Here is a 15,999-nt window from a genome sequence, read left to right as displayed (position 1 = left end):
TGGCCCCCCCATGGCAGATGAGTCACGCACTGTGACGTATATACATTACTTTTTATTTCTTTTATTACACACTTTATGTAACCACAATTATGAGATTTCAATAGATTAGTTTCATCAACATTAACTTTACAAAAAATATATCTTCAAAACAAAACAAAATAACACTTAAAAGACGTGATATTGAAGGAACTTCTTGACGTATGCAGTGAATAAAAAGTTCGGTGAAATGCAATTTTCTATGTATTTTTTTCACTAAAAAAATGGAATTCAAGGTATGCTAGAAAATATATCTATCATGTGTGTCCGTTCCGGATAGGAAAATCCGACCCTAGGGCACGCTGCGTGGCCAGCAAGCCTCGTTACCTGGCAACGCAGTTGCCCTCGGTCGGATTTTTCTATCCAGAACGGAAACACATGACATATATTATTAATCAGTGCCCTAGAGCCACAAAAGACCTTTGCTACAAGACCTTTGTCCGCCCAATACTGAAGTATGGAAGCATCATCTGGGATCCATAACAAAGTAACATTGGGAAAATTGAAATAATCCAGTGCAGAGCAGCAAGATATGGAGATCATCACAGAACTAGCAGTGTCAGTAGTACTGCCATGTCACAAAAGCTTCATTGACCCACCTTACAGGAGAGGCCTGCACAAGCTAAATATGTTATGGTCTACTGCATAGGCAACGATATGGCAGCCATACTTATAAATTTAATAAATTGAAAAAGTGGTTTGCATGGGGAAACTTAGACCGCTTTATTTGCTAAAATCTAAGGATGCATTTTCGATTTGAAATGAACTATTTATCAGAAAACAAACTGTGAGTTACATGATCCGCAGTGTCCACAAATATGGTACTTTATAAAGTTAAAACAAGCTGTGAGAAAATTATAAATCATGGTCCGTAATGTCCGCACATATTGTATGTTATAAAGGTAAAACTAACTGAGAGTAAAATATTAAATAACGGTCCGTATTGTTCCCGAATATGGTCCGTTATGTCTGGTCCGTAGTGTCCATGGTCCGTTAAGTAATTAAACATATATTTTACAATATAAATTTTATAATTCGTTTAATGCATGCTTAAAAGCAGTTAAAATAAACAAAAGATTATTTGAATTTGTTATACTGTGTCTGACTTTGCCTGACTTTGCTACACGTTGATTGACTTTGCTAGACGTTGAAAACTAAAGTCAGACCCCATCACAACGAACATACAATAGGTAGTGACAATCAAATGACTATAACTAGTAAAGATTAGTATATGTTCACAACAAAAATTTAAACGTTTATTTGCATTTATAAGATCTAAAATAATATATCATAACTGAATATTAATACATTAATACATCAAAATTATTGTGATCGTTTCTAAAACAGCAATAGTGTAAAATAATGAACTTGTCCAACATAGATAATATATATTTTACTAAAATGCCAAAAAACCCTGACTTTGCTAGCTTATGTTTGACTATTGTTGTAGCGTTTGGGGGGAAATTAAGCAAACGCATATGAGACGAATCACAATGCTTCAAAAAAGAGCTGCAAAAATTATTCTCTTTAGCCTAAGCCTATTAGAACGCCATGACATGAATTATTTAAAAAAATAGAATGGCTTCAATTGAATACCGCTGCAGATATCAAACGGCTGTTATGGTATTTTAACCCATTAATAATCTTACACCGAGTTACATAAGAGACATTATTAAGATATCTAGCAACACAAGATATGGATTACGATCTTCCACGCGACAAGACATTGCTCACTTTCGACATAAAACACAATACAAGAAACACTCGTTTGCATGCTACAGTGGGAAAGTTTGGAATTTTTTACCAGAAGAAATACGCAAGTCCAACACGGAAAATACATTTAAAACCCGCTGCAAGAAGTTCTATTTACATCATCAATCGCAAAATCCGTTGTAAAAATTGTATGCATAATTCCATGCATACCACAGGTATAGTTTATAGTATGTATTTGTTGAGTAAGGTGTTAAATAAATGTGTGACTGTCCTACTTACTCAGTTAAACAATTTTGATGATATTTCTTGTTCACATTTAGGTACAAATTGATGTATTATTAAGCATTGATGTGTTAAATGAATGTATTATATTCATGTTTCTTTATGTTTTCGTATTACATTTTAATACGTACCTTTCTGAAATCCCATTCTAAGCATTTTACATGTCAAAACGATCATTAATTCTAGTTATATGCCATGATGAAAAAAATGTAATAATGCTTTTTAACAATATGTATTTTTGCGGTACTGAAATGTGTTTACTCATTTGTGTTTTGAGTATTATTTGCATCACATCTTATTTTTTTTGGTGTGTGTGTGTATGTGTGTTTGCGTGTGTGTCTCTGTGTATGTTTTTTTTTCAGAAGGCCGCATTGTAAATAAGAGGTGTGTTATGTTTTTCATAATAATATTATGATGCCTATGTCTTAATGTGTTACCTTCTTTAAATAAAGTTATAATTATTATTATTATTATTATTATTATTATTATTATTATTATTATTATTATTATTATTATTATAGCCTGACTTTGCCGGACTTAGCTACACGTTGCCTGACTTGCTTCACATTGATTGACTTTGCAAGACCATAAAAAATATAGAACAGATGCATTTGCAATAATAAGATCTAAAATAATTTTATTAAAAGCATTATGGAATAATAGAAAAACAAAATTAATGCGATCCTTCAAAATATGGAATGAAAGTGTAAAATAAGTGGACTAGGGGTAATTGGTCCGCGATTACTTTAGTTGTTGACCTTTGCTACCTTGCAGCAATGTAATTTCACATATTTAAAAATATATTTGCTATAAATTCTACGTTTGTCCGACATAAATAATAAATATTCTAAATAAATTAAAAATAAAACTGACTTTGCTAGACTTCGCCTGACTTTGTAGTGTTTAGTAGGACCCCAATAAACAACATCAAGGTCGAGTCTTTTTAAGTAAATCATTTAAATAATTTGAATTAAAGTTTACATAAGTTGTCTCAAAAAAGCTGATTTATTAGGGTCTACTTCCCTTTAATCGTTTAGCCTTGGAGTAGTTTTATGAAGAAAACAGCCGCCTGCAGTACAAAATGTCATTGAGTGGAGTGTAACCTTGTTGTATCTACGGTAGCGACTTTGACTGCTTCCGGTTGTGTTCCAAGGACAAGCAAACCACCGTCGAAATGTTACGTTCGCTGGTTTCACGCTCAAGAACATTGGTCAAGGCCGGTGCCTTGATAGCTAGACAAAATCCTATAGGTGAATATGTATTTCTTGTTGTTCGTTTATTTTTTAAACGAAAAATAAAGCGTTGGAGCAATGTTCGGTCATGCCCGGTCATTTTCAGATTTTGGTAGATCACGTTCGCAGATATATTGCAGATTATCAATGTTTATCATCATGATTAGGTATTTGTTTTTCTTTAAAAAAACTGCCATAGATATCGTACTGTATCGCCCTAGCAAAGACTTGCAATCATTGACATTGACTCACAAATTATTTACTAATTACAAAGAGTAAACATTGACCAAGAAGCTAATAGATGTAGCGCACTTATAAAGTAAGCTTAAAAAAAAAAATTTGTAAAATATAGCAGGGACTTTGACTTTTGGTCCAGCCAATCCCTGTCCTGCAGGGACAAACTGCTGGTAAAATATCCACCAAATGCCCCCACACCACGGGACTAGATACCTAGGTAAGGCCCATTCCCCGCTATTAAACAAAACCATCGCATTCACTCGTCACTGCCGGGCCACCTGGAAGGTAATAACATGGCCCATTTTCCCCGCTATACACCCGGGCGTGGGGGGGGGCCTGGTTAAAATTGACTGGGGCATTTAGACTAAGGATTGTAGCTGGGTCATCATATATTATATTCTTTTATATTTGATCATAGTTAAGCATTCTAGATGGCAAAATGATGATACAAATCACAGAAAACATAATTCCCACTTAAATGTTTATGTGTTTGCGTTTAACCATGATATCTTTTTCTAAAAAAGTAAAAGAATATACCCAAAAGATACCTTTTAACAATTGATTTGATGAAAATAAGTTGCTCTCTTTCAGCTGTAACCAGTGTAAGAGCATACAGTGTAGCTGATGAGTAAGTATTCAATCATGTAAATACAAGCACTTTAAAGCTCTATGAATGTTTCAATTAAGTGTGTATTTGTGTCAAACTTTTGTAAGCCTGAATATATATTTTTCTTGAGTCATCTTTAAAGTATTCCATCCCAATTAAATGTTTGAAGTTGTTTGTTTCATATTTTTTTATGGGGAACACTATGCATTTCAGTTACTTAGCATCTAACAAAGAATTGTTAAAGATGATTCAAGAGGGAACATCTGATGGGTATGAGCTTAGAGAATTCCTCACGGAAATGCAGGTAAAATGTTTATGAGACTACTTTGCTTGCATTGAACAATGTTAACACTTGTTTAAGAATTTTTCATGCATGCTATTTAGTTAAATAGCATTGAATGATGTTAAAAAGGTTATAATAATATTAAGCAAAACTCATCTGTAGTATTTTATCCTTTTTCTGTACTTGCGAAATGATGTTTTGAAGTTTGAAAGAGTACAAGCCTATTGCATTTCACCTGATTTTCAGGTGATGAGATTCTTGATACATCTATGTCTTGGACTGTATGTAATGATATTATTTACATGCATGTTTCAATTAACTGGTATATAATTGTTTATTCAGGGTGATGACTATGTACCCGGATCTGAAGAGGTGTCTAACCTGATGAGGGCCTGCAGAAAACTTAATGACTATGGTCTCGCCATCCGTGTATTGGAGGCTGTCAAGGTATACACTAATGACTATCCTGTTTTCGGGAATGTAGTATTCTATATTAATTTTAAGAGAGGTTATGTTCATTAAGCTGTTTGAATATTTCTTTTTGAGAATTTAAATTTATGAATTTCTTTTTAATAAATAGTTTTTATACATGTAGGATTGGTGACAGCTTTTCAGTTTTATCACATTTTCCAATAATAGTGTTCTTATCAAGTTATAAAAACAAAATCCACTTAAATACTTCATTATAAATTTATTCTTGTAAACATATAATACAGTCTGTAAAATAATAGTCTGAGAGCCTGAGACAACCAGATATTGGCCCAGACTCTTTAAGTTTTTCCAAATTTGGGGGCCAAACATACTCTTTAGTAATTCTGCTCATACTGTCCACATTGTAATTTGATAGTGTGGCCCAATTTTTTAATATAACAAGTTATCAGAGTGAGGCTGCAAATTCATTCAGAAATAGATTCAGTTGTTGCTATCACTCCAGTGGATGTAAATAAATTAATTGTTGCTCCCCCTCTAGTGTGAGTAATTGATTTAATTGTCACTATCCCTCTGGTTGTCTATTTACATATTTTTTTGTTTTCGCAAAGTTTGATCGGTCTATATTTATTTAATGTAAATATATGGCCTGTGAGCATGCATTATCTCTTAACACTAACATCCCAGACAGTAAATCTTCATTGGAGCATGCACACTGGTAGTGTTCATGTTCTTCCTATTGGTTGAAAAACAGTGTTTAGAAACATTACTTGTGCACTGCCCAGAAAACAGATTTAAGCCAAAGAAAGATTATGTTGCTTAAACACATGACAGCCAACTAAATTTCCCCAAAGAAGGAGCAGACAACCTCTCCCAAGTTGATTTTTTTTCAGACTGGCTGCATGTATGTGAAAGGGGCTGTATTACCGTATTTTGAAATAGTGAAAAATAAGAAAATTGTCAAAAACTGACATAAACTTGGTATCGATGTGTAGTGCATTGAAACTTACTAACTGAAGTGCCACATATTTTACAATCAATTTATTTTTAGCAGTTTTTTCGTATTTTTCCATTAAAAGAGATTACTAGGTATGTCTACCAGCTAGTAGAATTCATTCCTTATGCGTGATTGACTAGTGGATGTTATCATATGATATTACCAAGTTAGGTTTATAGCTTAAAAATCCCAACTGTTTAGGGTAAGCCTTCGTAGCACAGTGGATACAACACTGGACTGCAATTTTGGCGACACCGGTTCGAACCCGGTCTCCAACTCGATTTTTAGCTCGACTATTCGAAGAATATGGAGAGCTATACTACTCACCCAAGCGTCGGCGTCACACCTTGGTTAAGGTGTTGCATGCAAGCACACATAGGTTAAAATCTCAGCAACTACTTACGGTATTGCATTGAGACTTTATACAATGGTACTCAACCATCCAACCTACTTAATTAACCAAATTAGAAAACTCTAGTTTGCATTTAATGCAAACAATTGCCCTGTATTATTCAACTTAGAAATTCTGGTTAAGGTTTTGCATGCAAGCACACATAGGTTAATATCTCAGCAACTACTTGAGGTATTGCATTGAGACTTGATACAATGGTACTCAACCATCCAACCTACTTATTCAACCAAGTAAGATAACTCTAGTTTCCATTTAATGCAAATTATAGGCCTTTATTATTCGCTTTGAAATTCAGGTTGAGGTTTTATTTCAGCAACTACTTGAGGTATTGCATTGAGACTTGATACAATGGTACTCAACCATCCAACCCACTTAATTAACCAAGTTAGATAACTCTAGTTTGCATTAAATTCAAATAATGGCCCCTTTTTTGACATAGAAATTCTGGTTAAGGTTTTGCATGTAACCATATTGAAGTTGATACCTCAGCGAATACATCATGTATTGCATTGAAACTTAACACACAGGCTCCCAACCATTTAACCTTCTTGTTTAATCAAGTAAGATAACTCTATCTTTCATATTATATAATTTTTGCCCCTTTATTATGAGACTTAGAAATTCTGGTTAAGGTCTTGCATGTTAGCACACATAGGATAATATCTCAGCAACTACTTGATGTTTTGCGTTGAGACTTTATACAATGGTATTCAACCACCCAATGTAATTGAATAACCAAGTTAGATAACTGTATTTTGCAAATAATGGCCCTTTATTATTAGATTTAAATATTCTGGTTAAAATTTTCCATGTAACCACATTTATGTTAATATCTCAGCACATCATGTATTGCATTGAAATCTAATCTAACAGTGATCCATGCATGTTTCGCCAAAACTTTTCAATCCTTACATTGAAAAGCGGCGGAATAGTCGAGCGCGCTGTCTCTGTGACAGCTCTTGTTTTTTACGTTTTGGTATTTTTTTTATAATTATGATATCAAAGAGTAAAACATTATTATTAAATAAATGTCCTGAGATTCGTTACAGAAAAAAATAATTTTTGGTGCCAATCTGGTGTATAGTCCCTTTAAAGGCACATACCGGTACTCTATTTTGACATGTGTATTTATTTTGTATTTATGATTAAGAAAATAAGTTGCTAGTTGCATAAGGCTATTTGAACACTTCTTATTAACCTTCTGACTTAAAACAAAACATGTTGAAACAAAGGATGACCTTGTTCAAAAGTATGTCCAACTACCTCCAGAACGAAAAAACAATTGGATAAACAATTGGATGTTTAAAACTGAGCTGTTATGTAAAAGTTTTCCGCCAAAATTCCGTTAATTATGGTTCATGATACCTTGATGGTTTAATGGGAATTGTCCCCACCAAGGGAATTCTGGTTTTATTCTGCTGTGGCTTATGTGACTTTAAACAAAAATATTCAATACAAAAAGATTGGCTGTATGTTAAAATATATTGCTGTACATTGCAGCATTTTAATGCTTGTGTGTCTAGTAATTACAATTATATAATTTTTATTTTCCAGTTCAAGTGTGGCACTGACACAGTCCTATGGAACAACCTTCAGGCCGCTATCCAGCCTACCTTGACTGAGCTGGGTATTGCCTCCCTCGAACAGATGGGATACGACAAGCCCGAGTTGTACTACCCTGAGCCCGATGATGTACACAACTATGATAGTAAAGGTACACCTCAAATTAACACTCAATTGTTTAAGATGAAAATTTAAGTCAAGTTTGAAACAATTACATGTACATCTCAACGGTTGAGAGATAATATTCATATATAATTATTTTCCATTTAATTGATCATAGTTAAGTGTACTAATAAAGGAATGAATTGCCGGGTTGATGTCATTGGGGTATGAACGCATTATTTTATTCAAGAATTGTTAAAAAAATACTTCATTTCATTTAAGAAAACATTCCAGTAATCCTTTCTTACCCATTCTGTAAATAGAACGACCCGACTGTAACTGGAAACATTTTTTCAAATGATGTCACAATAACGCGGGAAAAGATCAGCCACTTGAAATCACTTTTCAACGTAAAATTGAAACACTTATGGCAACAGCACATTTAAAATATAATAAATTTACACTTTCTAAAATGTTGATTTATAATTTATGGGACCTTCTGACACAATACAAACAATAACAAGATCAATAGTTTTCATGTATATTGTTATGCGATGAATTGCAATCCGAACATATCCGAAGATGTTGCGTTCATCGATTGATAAATGCAATTGCCGAAAGGCAGTTCATTTAAGGAATGGAAGTTGAGGTGTAAATATTGGTGTATAAAGAAATAAGAATAGAAAAAAACTAAGTGCATCAATCCATGCCAGCTTTACATTTGAAATATGTTCACGTCTTTTTAATTTTTCATATATACTACTTTTGGTAGTATTTAGTTGTGAAATATCACTAGCACTATGCGGATTTTAGAACATGTACCTCACCAGAGAAAATGAATTAATCTGTAATGATGATGAATGTGCAGTTACCTTTAGTCTTGTTTACTTTTATTTTCAGGAAGGTCTCTTGACTAACTGTGCTAGTTAACCGCCATTTTGTATTTGTAAGTATTGAATGTTTTTATTTCATTTCCAGTATAGTTGTATTCTTGTGTTCTTTCGTGTGCTTCAAAAAATTATAGACTTGTGACTTCTTTGATCAAGAGTTTCAATTACTGCTTTAATATATTACATTTTTATAATGTATTTGATTACATCATACATGGGTGTCAGCTTCAGTTTAGAAAATCAATTTTACTTTCTCTACTCTGGGAAACCTTTTTGTTACAACTTGATATATAAGGGCCTCATAAAAAAATGATGGTGCCCTTTAAAAAAAACCTTATATGTCTGTCGATTCGTTCAGATTTTTTTATTTCTTGTTAATAACTTATCAGCCGCTAAACATACCAAATTCATTCTTTCTGAACCATCTCACTGTAACATTAAAATCTTTTGTAAAGTGATGTGTAACTTACTCTTAAGTATTGTAAGATTTACAGCCCTTTGTATACTAAAAATTATTACAATTTTATGGTTTAGTTTATAACTTTAAAAATGTTATAGATATAAGGTTCGAACTTTCTTTACTTCCTCACAGTAAAATTGCACTTTTTTGTGACAAGTTATTTAACTTATGCTTAAATATGGTCACTTTTATGGCCCTTTGTATACTAAAAAATTATGACATTTATTAATAGTTTCGTTAATAACTTAACGAACATTTAATATTTACGTTCAAGCTTTCCATACTTGCTCAGAGTAATAAAAAGCTTTTTGTGGCAAGTTATGTAATTCATGTTTGAAAATAAGGCTCTTTGTATACTTAGAAAATCTAAACTGTTGATGATGATATTTGAATGACATACATTTTAATCGTGCTCTGGTGAGCTATTGTGATCGGTCTTTGTCCGTCGTCCGTCCGTCCGTCAACAATTTCTTAAAAAAACATCTCCTCTGAAACTACCTGGCCAAATTCAATGAAACTTCACAGGAAGCTTCCTGGGGTGTCCAACTACAAAAATACAACAAGGGGTCACGATGGATTAACAACAACAACAAAAAATGGCAGACTTCCTGTTTTGCCCTAAAAAACATCTCCTCTGAAACTACCAGTCCTAATTCAATGAAACTTTACAGGAAGCTTCCTTGGGTGACCCTCTACAAAAATACAACAAGGGGTCAGGATTGATCAACAACAACAACATCAACAAAATGGCCATCTTCCTGTTTTGCTTTAAAAAAACATCTCCTCTAAAACTACCAGTCCAAATTCAATTAAACTATTCAGGAAGCTTCCTTGGGTGACTTTTTACAAAATTACAACAAGGGGTCACGATTGATCAACAACAACAACAAAATGGTCGACTTCCTATTTTGCTTTAAAAAACATCTCTGAACTACCAGTCCAAATTCAATGAAACTTTCCAGGAAGCTTCCTTAGGTGACCCTCTACAAAAAAACAACAAGGGGTCACGATTGATCAACAACAGCAACAACAACAAAATGGCTGACTTCCTGTTTTGCTTTAAAAAATCTTCTCCTCTGAAACTTCCACTCCAAATTCAATGAAACTTTACAGGAAGCTTTCTTGGGTGACCTTCTACAAAAATACAACAAGGGGTCACGATTGATCAACAACGACAACAACAAAATGGCCAACTTCCTGTTTTAATTTAAAAAAACATCTCCTCTAAAACTACCTGTCCATATTCAATGAAACTTGACAGGAAGGTTCCTTGGGTAACCTTCTACAAAATACAACAAGGAGTTGTGATTGATCAACAACAATCTGGCCAACTTCCTGTTTTGCTTTAAAAAACATCTCCTCTGAAACTACCAGGCCAAATTCACTGATTGATCAACAACAACAATAACAAAATGACCGACTTACTGTTTTGCTTTAAAAAAAAATCTCTGTAACTACTAGGCCAAATTCAAGGAAACTTCACAGGTATCTTCATTAAATGACCCTTAACAAATATAAAACAAGGCATCGTCATCAGTAAAGATATGTTTAAATTGCAACATTTTTATTAATGCTTTATCACAGAGTTGTGGCCCTTTGCTTAGGTGAGCTTTTAGGGCCATCATGTCCCTCTTGTTTATATACAACATGTATTTAATAACGTGCCTTTTAATTGCATCCCCTTTCAAATGTACTTTCATAGGGGCCCTTAAAGCTCTTGTTATGGCTATTGTTTTACAACTTTTCTGTAGATATGAAGATGTTAACTTTTGCTAAGTCTCTTTGGTTGGCATGATGTTGTGCCAAGTCTGGTCTAAAGAAAACCCACTATCTGGCTTAGTGACCACAAATCACATATGCCTAGGCAAGAGATAGAACCATGGGGGCCTTCCCTTACCAATCAACCAATTTTCTTTAGGAGAATATCCATATTAACAGGGTGCATTTCTCTTTTCAGATATTTTGCCAAGTCATTTGTCAGCAAAAGAAGAAAGCAAGTTACAGAACAGTTATAGACTTCTAGTGGAAGATTGTTTTTTGTGATAATATAATTTTTAAAGATAATTGGTTAACTTTGTTACAAACATTGAATAAAAAAGTGAAATAACAGTATGGTGAAGTTTGAAGTAGTGTGTCGTTTGAATCATTAATAAATATGCTAAAAAGTCTCCTCATTTTCTGAAACCATACTCAAAATAAACTTAAATACTGATTTTCGACTGTGATGCAAATGATGTGTCAAAATGGTGGCATTCAGCAATCATGCATGGCAACAGATATGGTCTAAATTAAAAATATTAGGAGGAATTTATATTTGAGTTAAACGTTGTTTGAAAACATGTACAGGACACAAGATTCTTCATACATCATTTGATAGTTGACCCCAATGCAATATACCAAGCTCCAGATGAATTCTTGTGCATATAATTACCACATGCATGTAGAAACATATAGCCATGATGGAAAGATTAACACATTGAGTCTGGTCAGAAGATGACCCTAATGGTTTTAAGGTCAGTAGGTCAAAATTCATGGTTTGAACACGTATGTGACGAATGCCCCCGAATGTGACATTGAACTACGAACAAGGTCAGTACATGAAAAGTTGATCTTGCCTTTACGTGTCAAATACATATGGCAAGTTATTTTAAATTGCCTCTGAACATAAAAAAATACCACCCATACATGACAACCTACACTGTTATGTCCTTATATTCAGAATTCCCTTGTGAATAAACACTTGTGTATCTTTCACCTTAGAGGTAGGGACATGGGTCTTGCACACGACACGTTGTCTTCCTATGTGGAACACATGTAGCAAGTGATTTTAAAATCTGTCCATACAAGGGAAAGTAACAGCCCTGACACGACAACCTATACTCGATGTCCTTATATGCAGCACTCCATTGTGAATGAACACTAAGTGTGACCTTGACCTTTGAAGGAGGGACACGGGTCTTGCACGCGACACTTTGTCTTCCTATGTGGAACACATGTGGCAAGTTATTTTAAAATCTGTCCATACAAGGGAAAGTTACAGCCCGGACACGACAACCTATACTCTATGTCCTTATATGCAGCACTCCATTGTGAATAAACACTAAGTGTGACCTTGACCTTTGAGGTAGGGACACGGGTCTTGCACCTGACACGTCGTCTTGGTATGTGGAACACATGTGGCAAGTTATTATTAAAATCTGTCCATACCAGGGAAAGTTACAGCTCGGACACGACAACCTATACTCTATGTCCTTGTATGCAGCACTCCATTGTGAATAAACACTATGTGTGACCTTGACCTTTGAGGCAGGGACACGGGTCTTGCACGCGACACGTCGTCTTGGTATGTGGAACACATGTTTCAAGTTATTTTAAAATCTGTCCATACAAGAAAGTTACAGCCCGGACGCGACAACCTATACTCTATGTCCTTATATGCAGCACTCCATTGTGAATAAACACTAAGTGTGACCTTGACCTTTGAGGTAGGGACACGAGTCTTGCACGCCACACGTCGTCTTGGTATGTGGAACACATGTGGCAAGTTATTTTAAAATCTGTCCATACAAGGGAAAGTTACATTATGTTCAAAACTTCATTAACATTTTCAAATGTAAAACATTTTATTGCGCACAAAATAAATTCTAAAACAAAGTTAGGAGATTCTTCAGTTTGTAGATTAAATTTTTTTCCAATTTAATACTGTCCTAATATTGAATTACAAGTTTATAAAGTAAGACCAAACATAATCTATATTCAATTTTAGGAGAATGTGGCTAGCCTTGATCTTTTCCACAGATCTTTCTTTGACACCCAGGTGACTGAACCAGTCTGTTGACTCCAGTAGACAAACTGCAGCCTCCCTAATAGCTCAAACATTTGCAATCAGGAAATTCCTTTGGGAACCAAGTCTGACCTTTTTATGATAAGAGTTTCCAGTGCTATTGCACCATATGTTGCCCTTATCCTTTATAAATTAGCTGTAGCTTATAGACTCACTCAGCAAGTCTGCTTTGCTCTTTATTAAATCAGCTGCAAGCAAGAGCTGCAAATTCAAATTCTTTCTGAAAATACTTTATGCCCCAAGCCATCCACTATGTTGTGGGTGGCTGTAACGCTGAAGTGCGTAGGTCTGAAAACATCTCGTACAGACTTGATTTAGATTGGCCATACTCCTGTTTGAGCTGAGGGAAGTTCTGGCCGAGATCATATGACTCCAGCTGTAGTCTCTTTTCTACAGCTTCACTGGTCACCTCCTGGAGAACAACATAGAGTTTGCAGCATTTAATCATGGTGTACCACATGTATGAATGACTGAGTAAGTAGGCATCTAGGAATATTCAATGGTTTACAATGGATGAAAGATATAACTTTATGGTTATAGTACTTTACTAATAGCATAACACAATTGATGGAGCAATTCAACGTGCTGATCAAAATATGAAAATAGCTCTTTTCAGAAGAGCATTTCTATCATTCCATCATTTTATCTTACATTCATCCGAACATTTTAACATCTGAGCTTTACAGTACAATGTAAGCTTCATGCCAAACTCAAACGCTTAAATTGATATTCACAACAAACTACTAGACAAACAAGCTATTGCACTATAACATAATTTCAATCCTAACAGCACCTCCCTTCACACCCACCTGTATAATGTCAGCCTTCTGTTGCTTGGCAACTGTCTCCATGTTGGCTGGCTGCTGTTTAAGGGGAAGATTAGAGACAAGCTCAAGTCTCAGGGAGGAGGCATGGGCCCAGGAGTCCTGTAGGCTTAACTTCACCTGTAAGCATAAACGGTCCCTTTAGGTAATAATATACTAATTAATTTCCTCATACATTTCAAAGCAAACTTCAGACTGGCAATATGCCATTGCAGGTTATCAGGTATATCGTAACCATACATTTCTTTAAAACTGAGTTTAAATCCCATTGATCTAAAAGTAAACAAGGATGTCACTGAAAATGATGAATGCTCTCATAATGCCCTTTGTCCATGAAAAGGCAGCAATTGTAATACATGTACACATATCAGAGGTGATGGGTTGTAGCATTTTTATGGACAGATTAAAGCGACTTATAACATGCAGAAATATTGGCAAATTTGGGCTGTGCACTGCACTATTGCTTGTTGCCAAATGTCTATGTTTCAAGTTTCATTAAAATCCTATCAATAAGTCTTTAAGTTATTTTCTGGACAATGAAGTGACGGAATCCCTGATTGGCCAGAACAAGCACTTATGAACAAAGTGCAATTAAAATCCCAAAATCAGAGTGATGGTATTGTGCACTGCAATAATATTTATCTGTATATGAAGCTTGTCAATACCTCGGAGATTTTTGGAGTAATGCTCATGCTCCAGACAATAAATAACCATAAAGATGATACCCAAAACAGAGTTATGGTTGCTATATGCATTGCACTTTTGCTTAATTTGATCTTTCTGTGTAATGCAGTTTGACTTTGATACCTCAAAGACGTATGGAGTTATGCTTCAGACAAAAGTATAGAAATGAACAACTGGGCAATAACTCTTAAAATTCCAACGATATAGTTATGGTTCCTGTGCACAGCACTCTTCCTCAAATAGATCAATCTGTATATGAAGATTTTAGTAAAAAACTGAAAGACTTTTTTGAAGTAATGCTCAGGACTAAAAATAATTATAGGAAATATCTCATAAAAAACCAAAGACATACTTTAGAGTTTCTATGCACCACACTTGTCCTCAATACTTCAAAGACTTTAAGAGTTATGCTTAAGACAAAAAATATAGGAAAGAGGAGATAAGTCAGTAAATATGGAATGTGTATGAATGCTCTGTACTGCACTTCCTCTTATTGCTATCCATCTATAGTTCAAGCTTCATTTTAATCCCTACAGTACCATACTTTAAGTGATAAGCAGGCCGCTTCCTTATTAATACATACCGTAGAAGTGAAAGGAATTCTGGTTCTTGCATACTTCCACTGAAATCTCCTGCATGTTTTTTAAGTTATTTACCAGACAATGGTTTGGCAGATGGACAAATAACCAAAGCAGTGACTATATGCTCTACCTTCAGGTAAAAGGAATGTCATGGCTCTTCTAAGAATACTCACCCACTTTCAAGTTTATCACCGGACATTTTCAGATATTCATATATTTTTTCTTCCTTAATAAACTGCTATCTTAAGGTTGTCACTCACTGTGATGTGGTCTAGGAGGTCATATTTCTGCTGACCGAGCACAGAGTCGACCATGACATGTGTAGTCATCTTGATGACCTGTCCAGCCGTCCACTCCACTGCCCCATCCTCCCCTACATGTACAACCTCTCCTTGCTTGCTCCGCAGATACACAGGACCCTTGATGCCATACCTGGGAATGATTAGCTGGTTGGTTACATGTTATTAAATTACTTGATGCTCATGATGACACTGATGAAGTTTTAAATAAATCTTATGAGATGTTACTGATTTGAGCATGGTATGGTTATGATTGCAAACTATTATCCAAGTTACAGTGGCAATACTGAGGAGCTGTTAAAGCTCTAGTTATTCTTTAAATAGTCAAGATAAAAACAACAACATCAGTATAACCTTGGAACAAAGACAAGCACTCCATTGACCCTGAGCTGGAAGATAACAGCATCTACAACACACTGATCATCCTCGGTACCTCGTCCACGAAAAAACAAGCACTGGAATAGCTCCTGGGACTCACGCTGGGCATACTGAGATGCCTGAAGGTATAAAAAAGAATTGTATAC

General features: G+C 34.8%; 2 protein-coding genes across 3 annotated transcripts in view; one reads left to right on the top strand and one right to left on the bottom strand.

Annotated features, from left to right (window-relative positions):
- The first annotated feature begins 3,136 nt into the window (after positions 1-3,136).
- On the top strand, positions 3,137-11,411 carry LOC128227423 (cytochrome c oxidase subunit 5A, mitochondrial-like). Its single transcript, XM_052937947.1, has 7 exons — positions 3,137-3,281; positions 4,092-4,128; positions 4,321-4,411; positions 4,733-4,837; positions 7,783-7,942; positions 8,794-8,839; positions 11,201-11,411. Exons 1-6 carry the CDS (start codon positions 3,206-3,208, stop codon positions 8,808-8,810), a joined length of 486 nt encoding a protein of 161 aa, XP_052793907.1. The 5' UTR covers positions 3,137-3,205; the 3' UTR covers positions 8,811-8,839; positions 11,201-11,411.
- A 1,432-nt stretch (positions 11,412-12,843) lies between these two features.
- Positions 12,844-15,999, bottom strand: part of LOC128227998 (DIS3-like exonuclease 1) — a 20,836-nt gene continuing 17,680 nt past the window's right edge. For both annotated transcript variants that reach the window (XM_052939006.1, XM_052939005.1), the window contains 4 exons: positions 15,830-15,972; positions 15,437-15,608; positions 13,897-14,031; positions 12,844-13,499 (listed from right to left, as the gene is read on the bottom strand). In XM_052939006.1, coding sequence (XP_052794966.1) covers positions 13,338-13,499; positions 13,897-14,031; positions 15,437-15,608; positions 15,830-15,972 — 612 coding nt within the window. In that variant the 3' untranslated portion in view covers positions 12,844-13,337. The remainder of the gene's footprint in view (positions 13,500-13,896; positions 14,032-15,436; positions 15,609-15,829; positions 15,973-15,999) is intronic.

The sequence above is a fragment of the Mya arenaria genome, chromosome 3 (assembly GCF_026914265.1).
Source record: "Mya arenaria isolate MELC-2E11 chromosome 3, ASM2691426v1".
Lineage (NCBI taxonomy): Eukaryota > Metazoa > Mollusca > Bivalvia > Myida > Myidae > Mya > Mya arenaria.
Note: the sequence above shows the minus strand (reverse complement) of the source record. Positions and strands in the feature narration are given on the sequence as shown.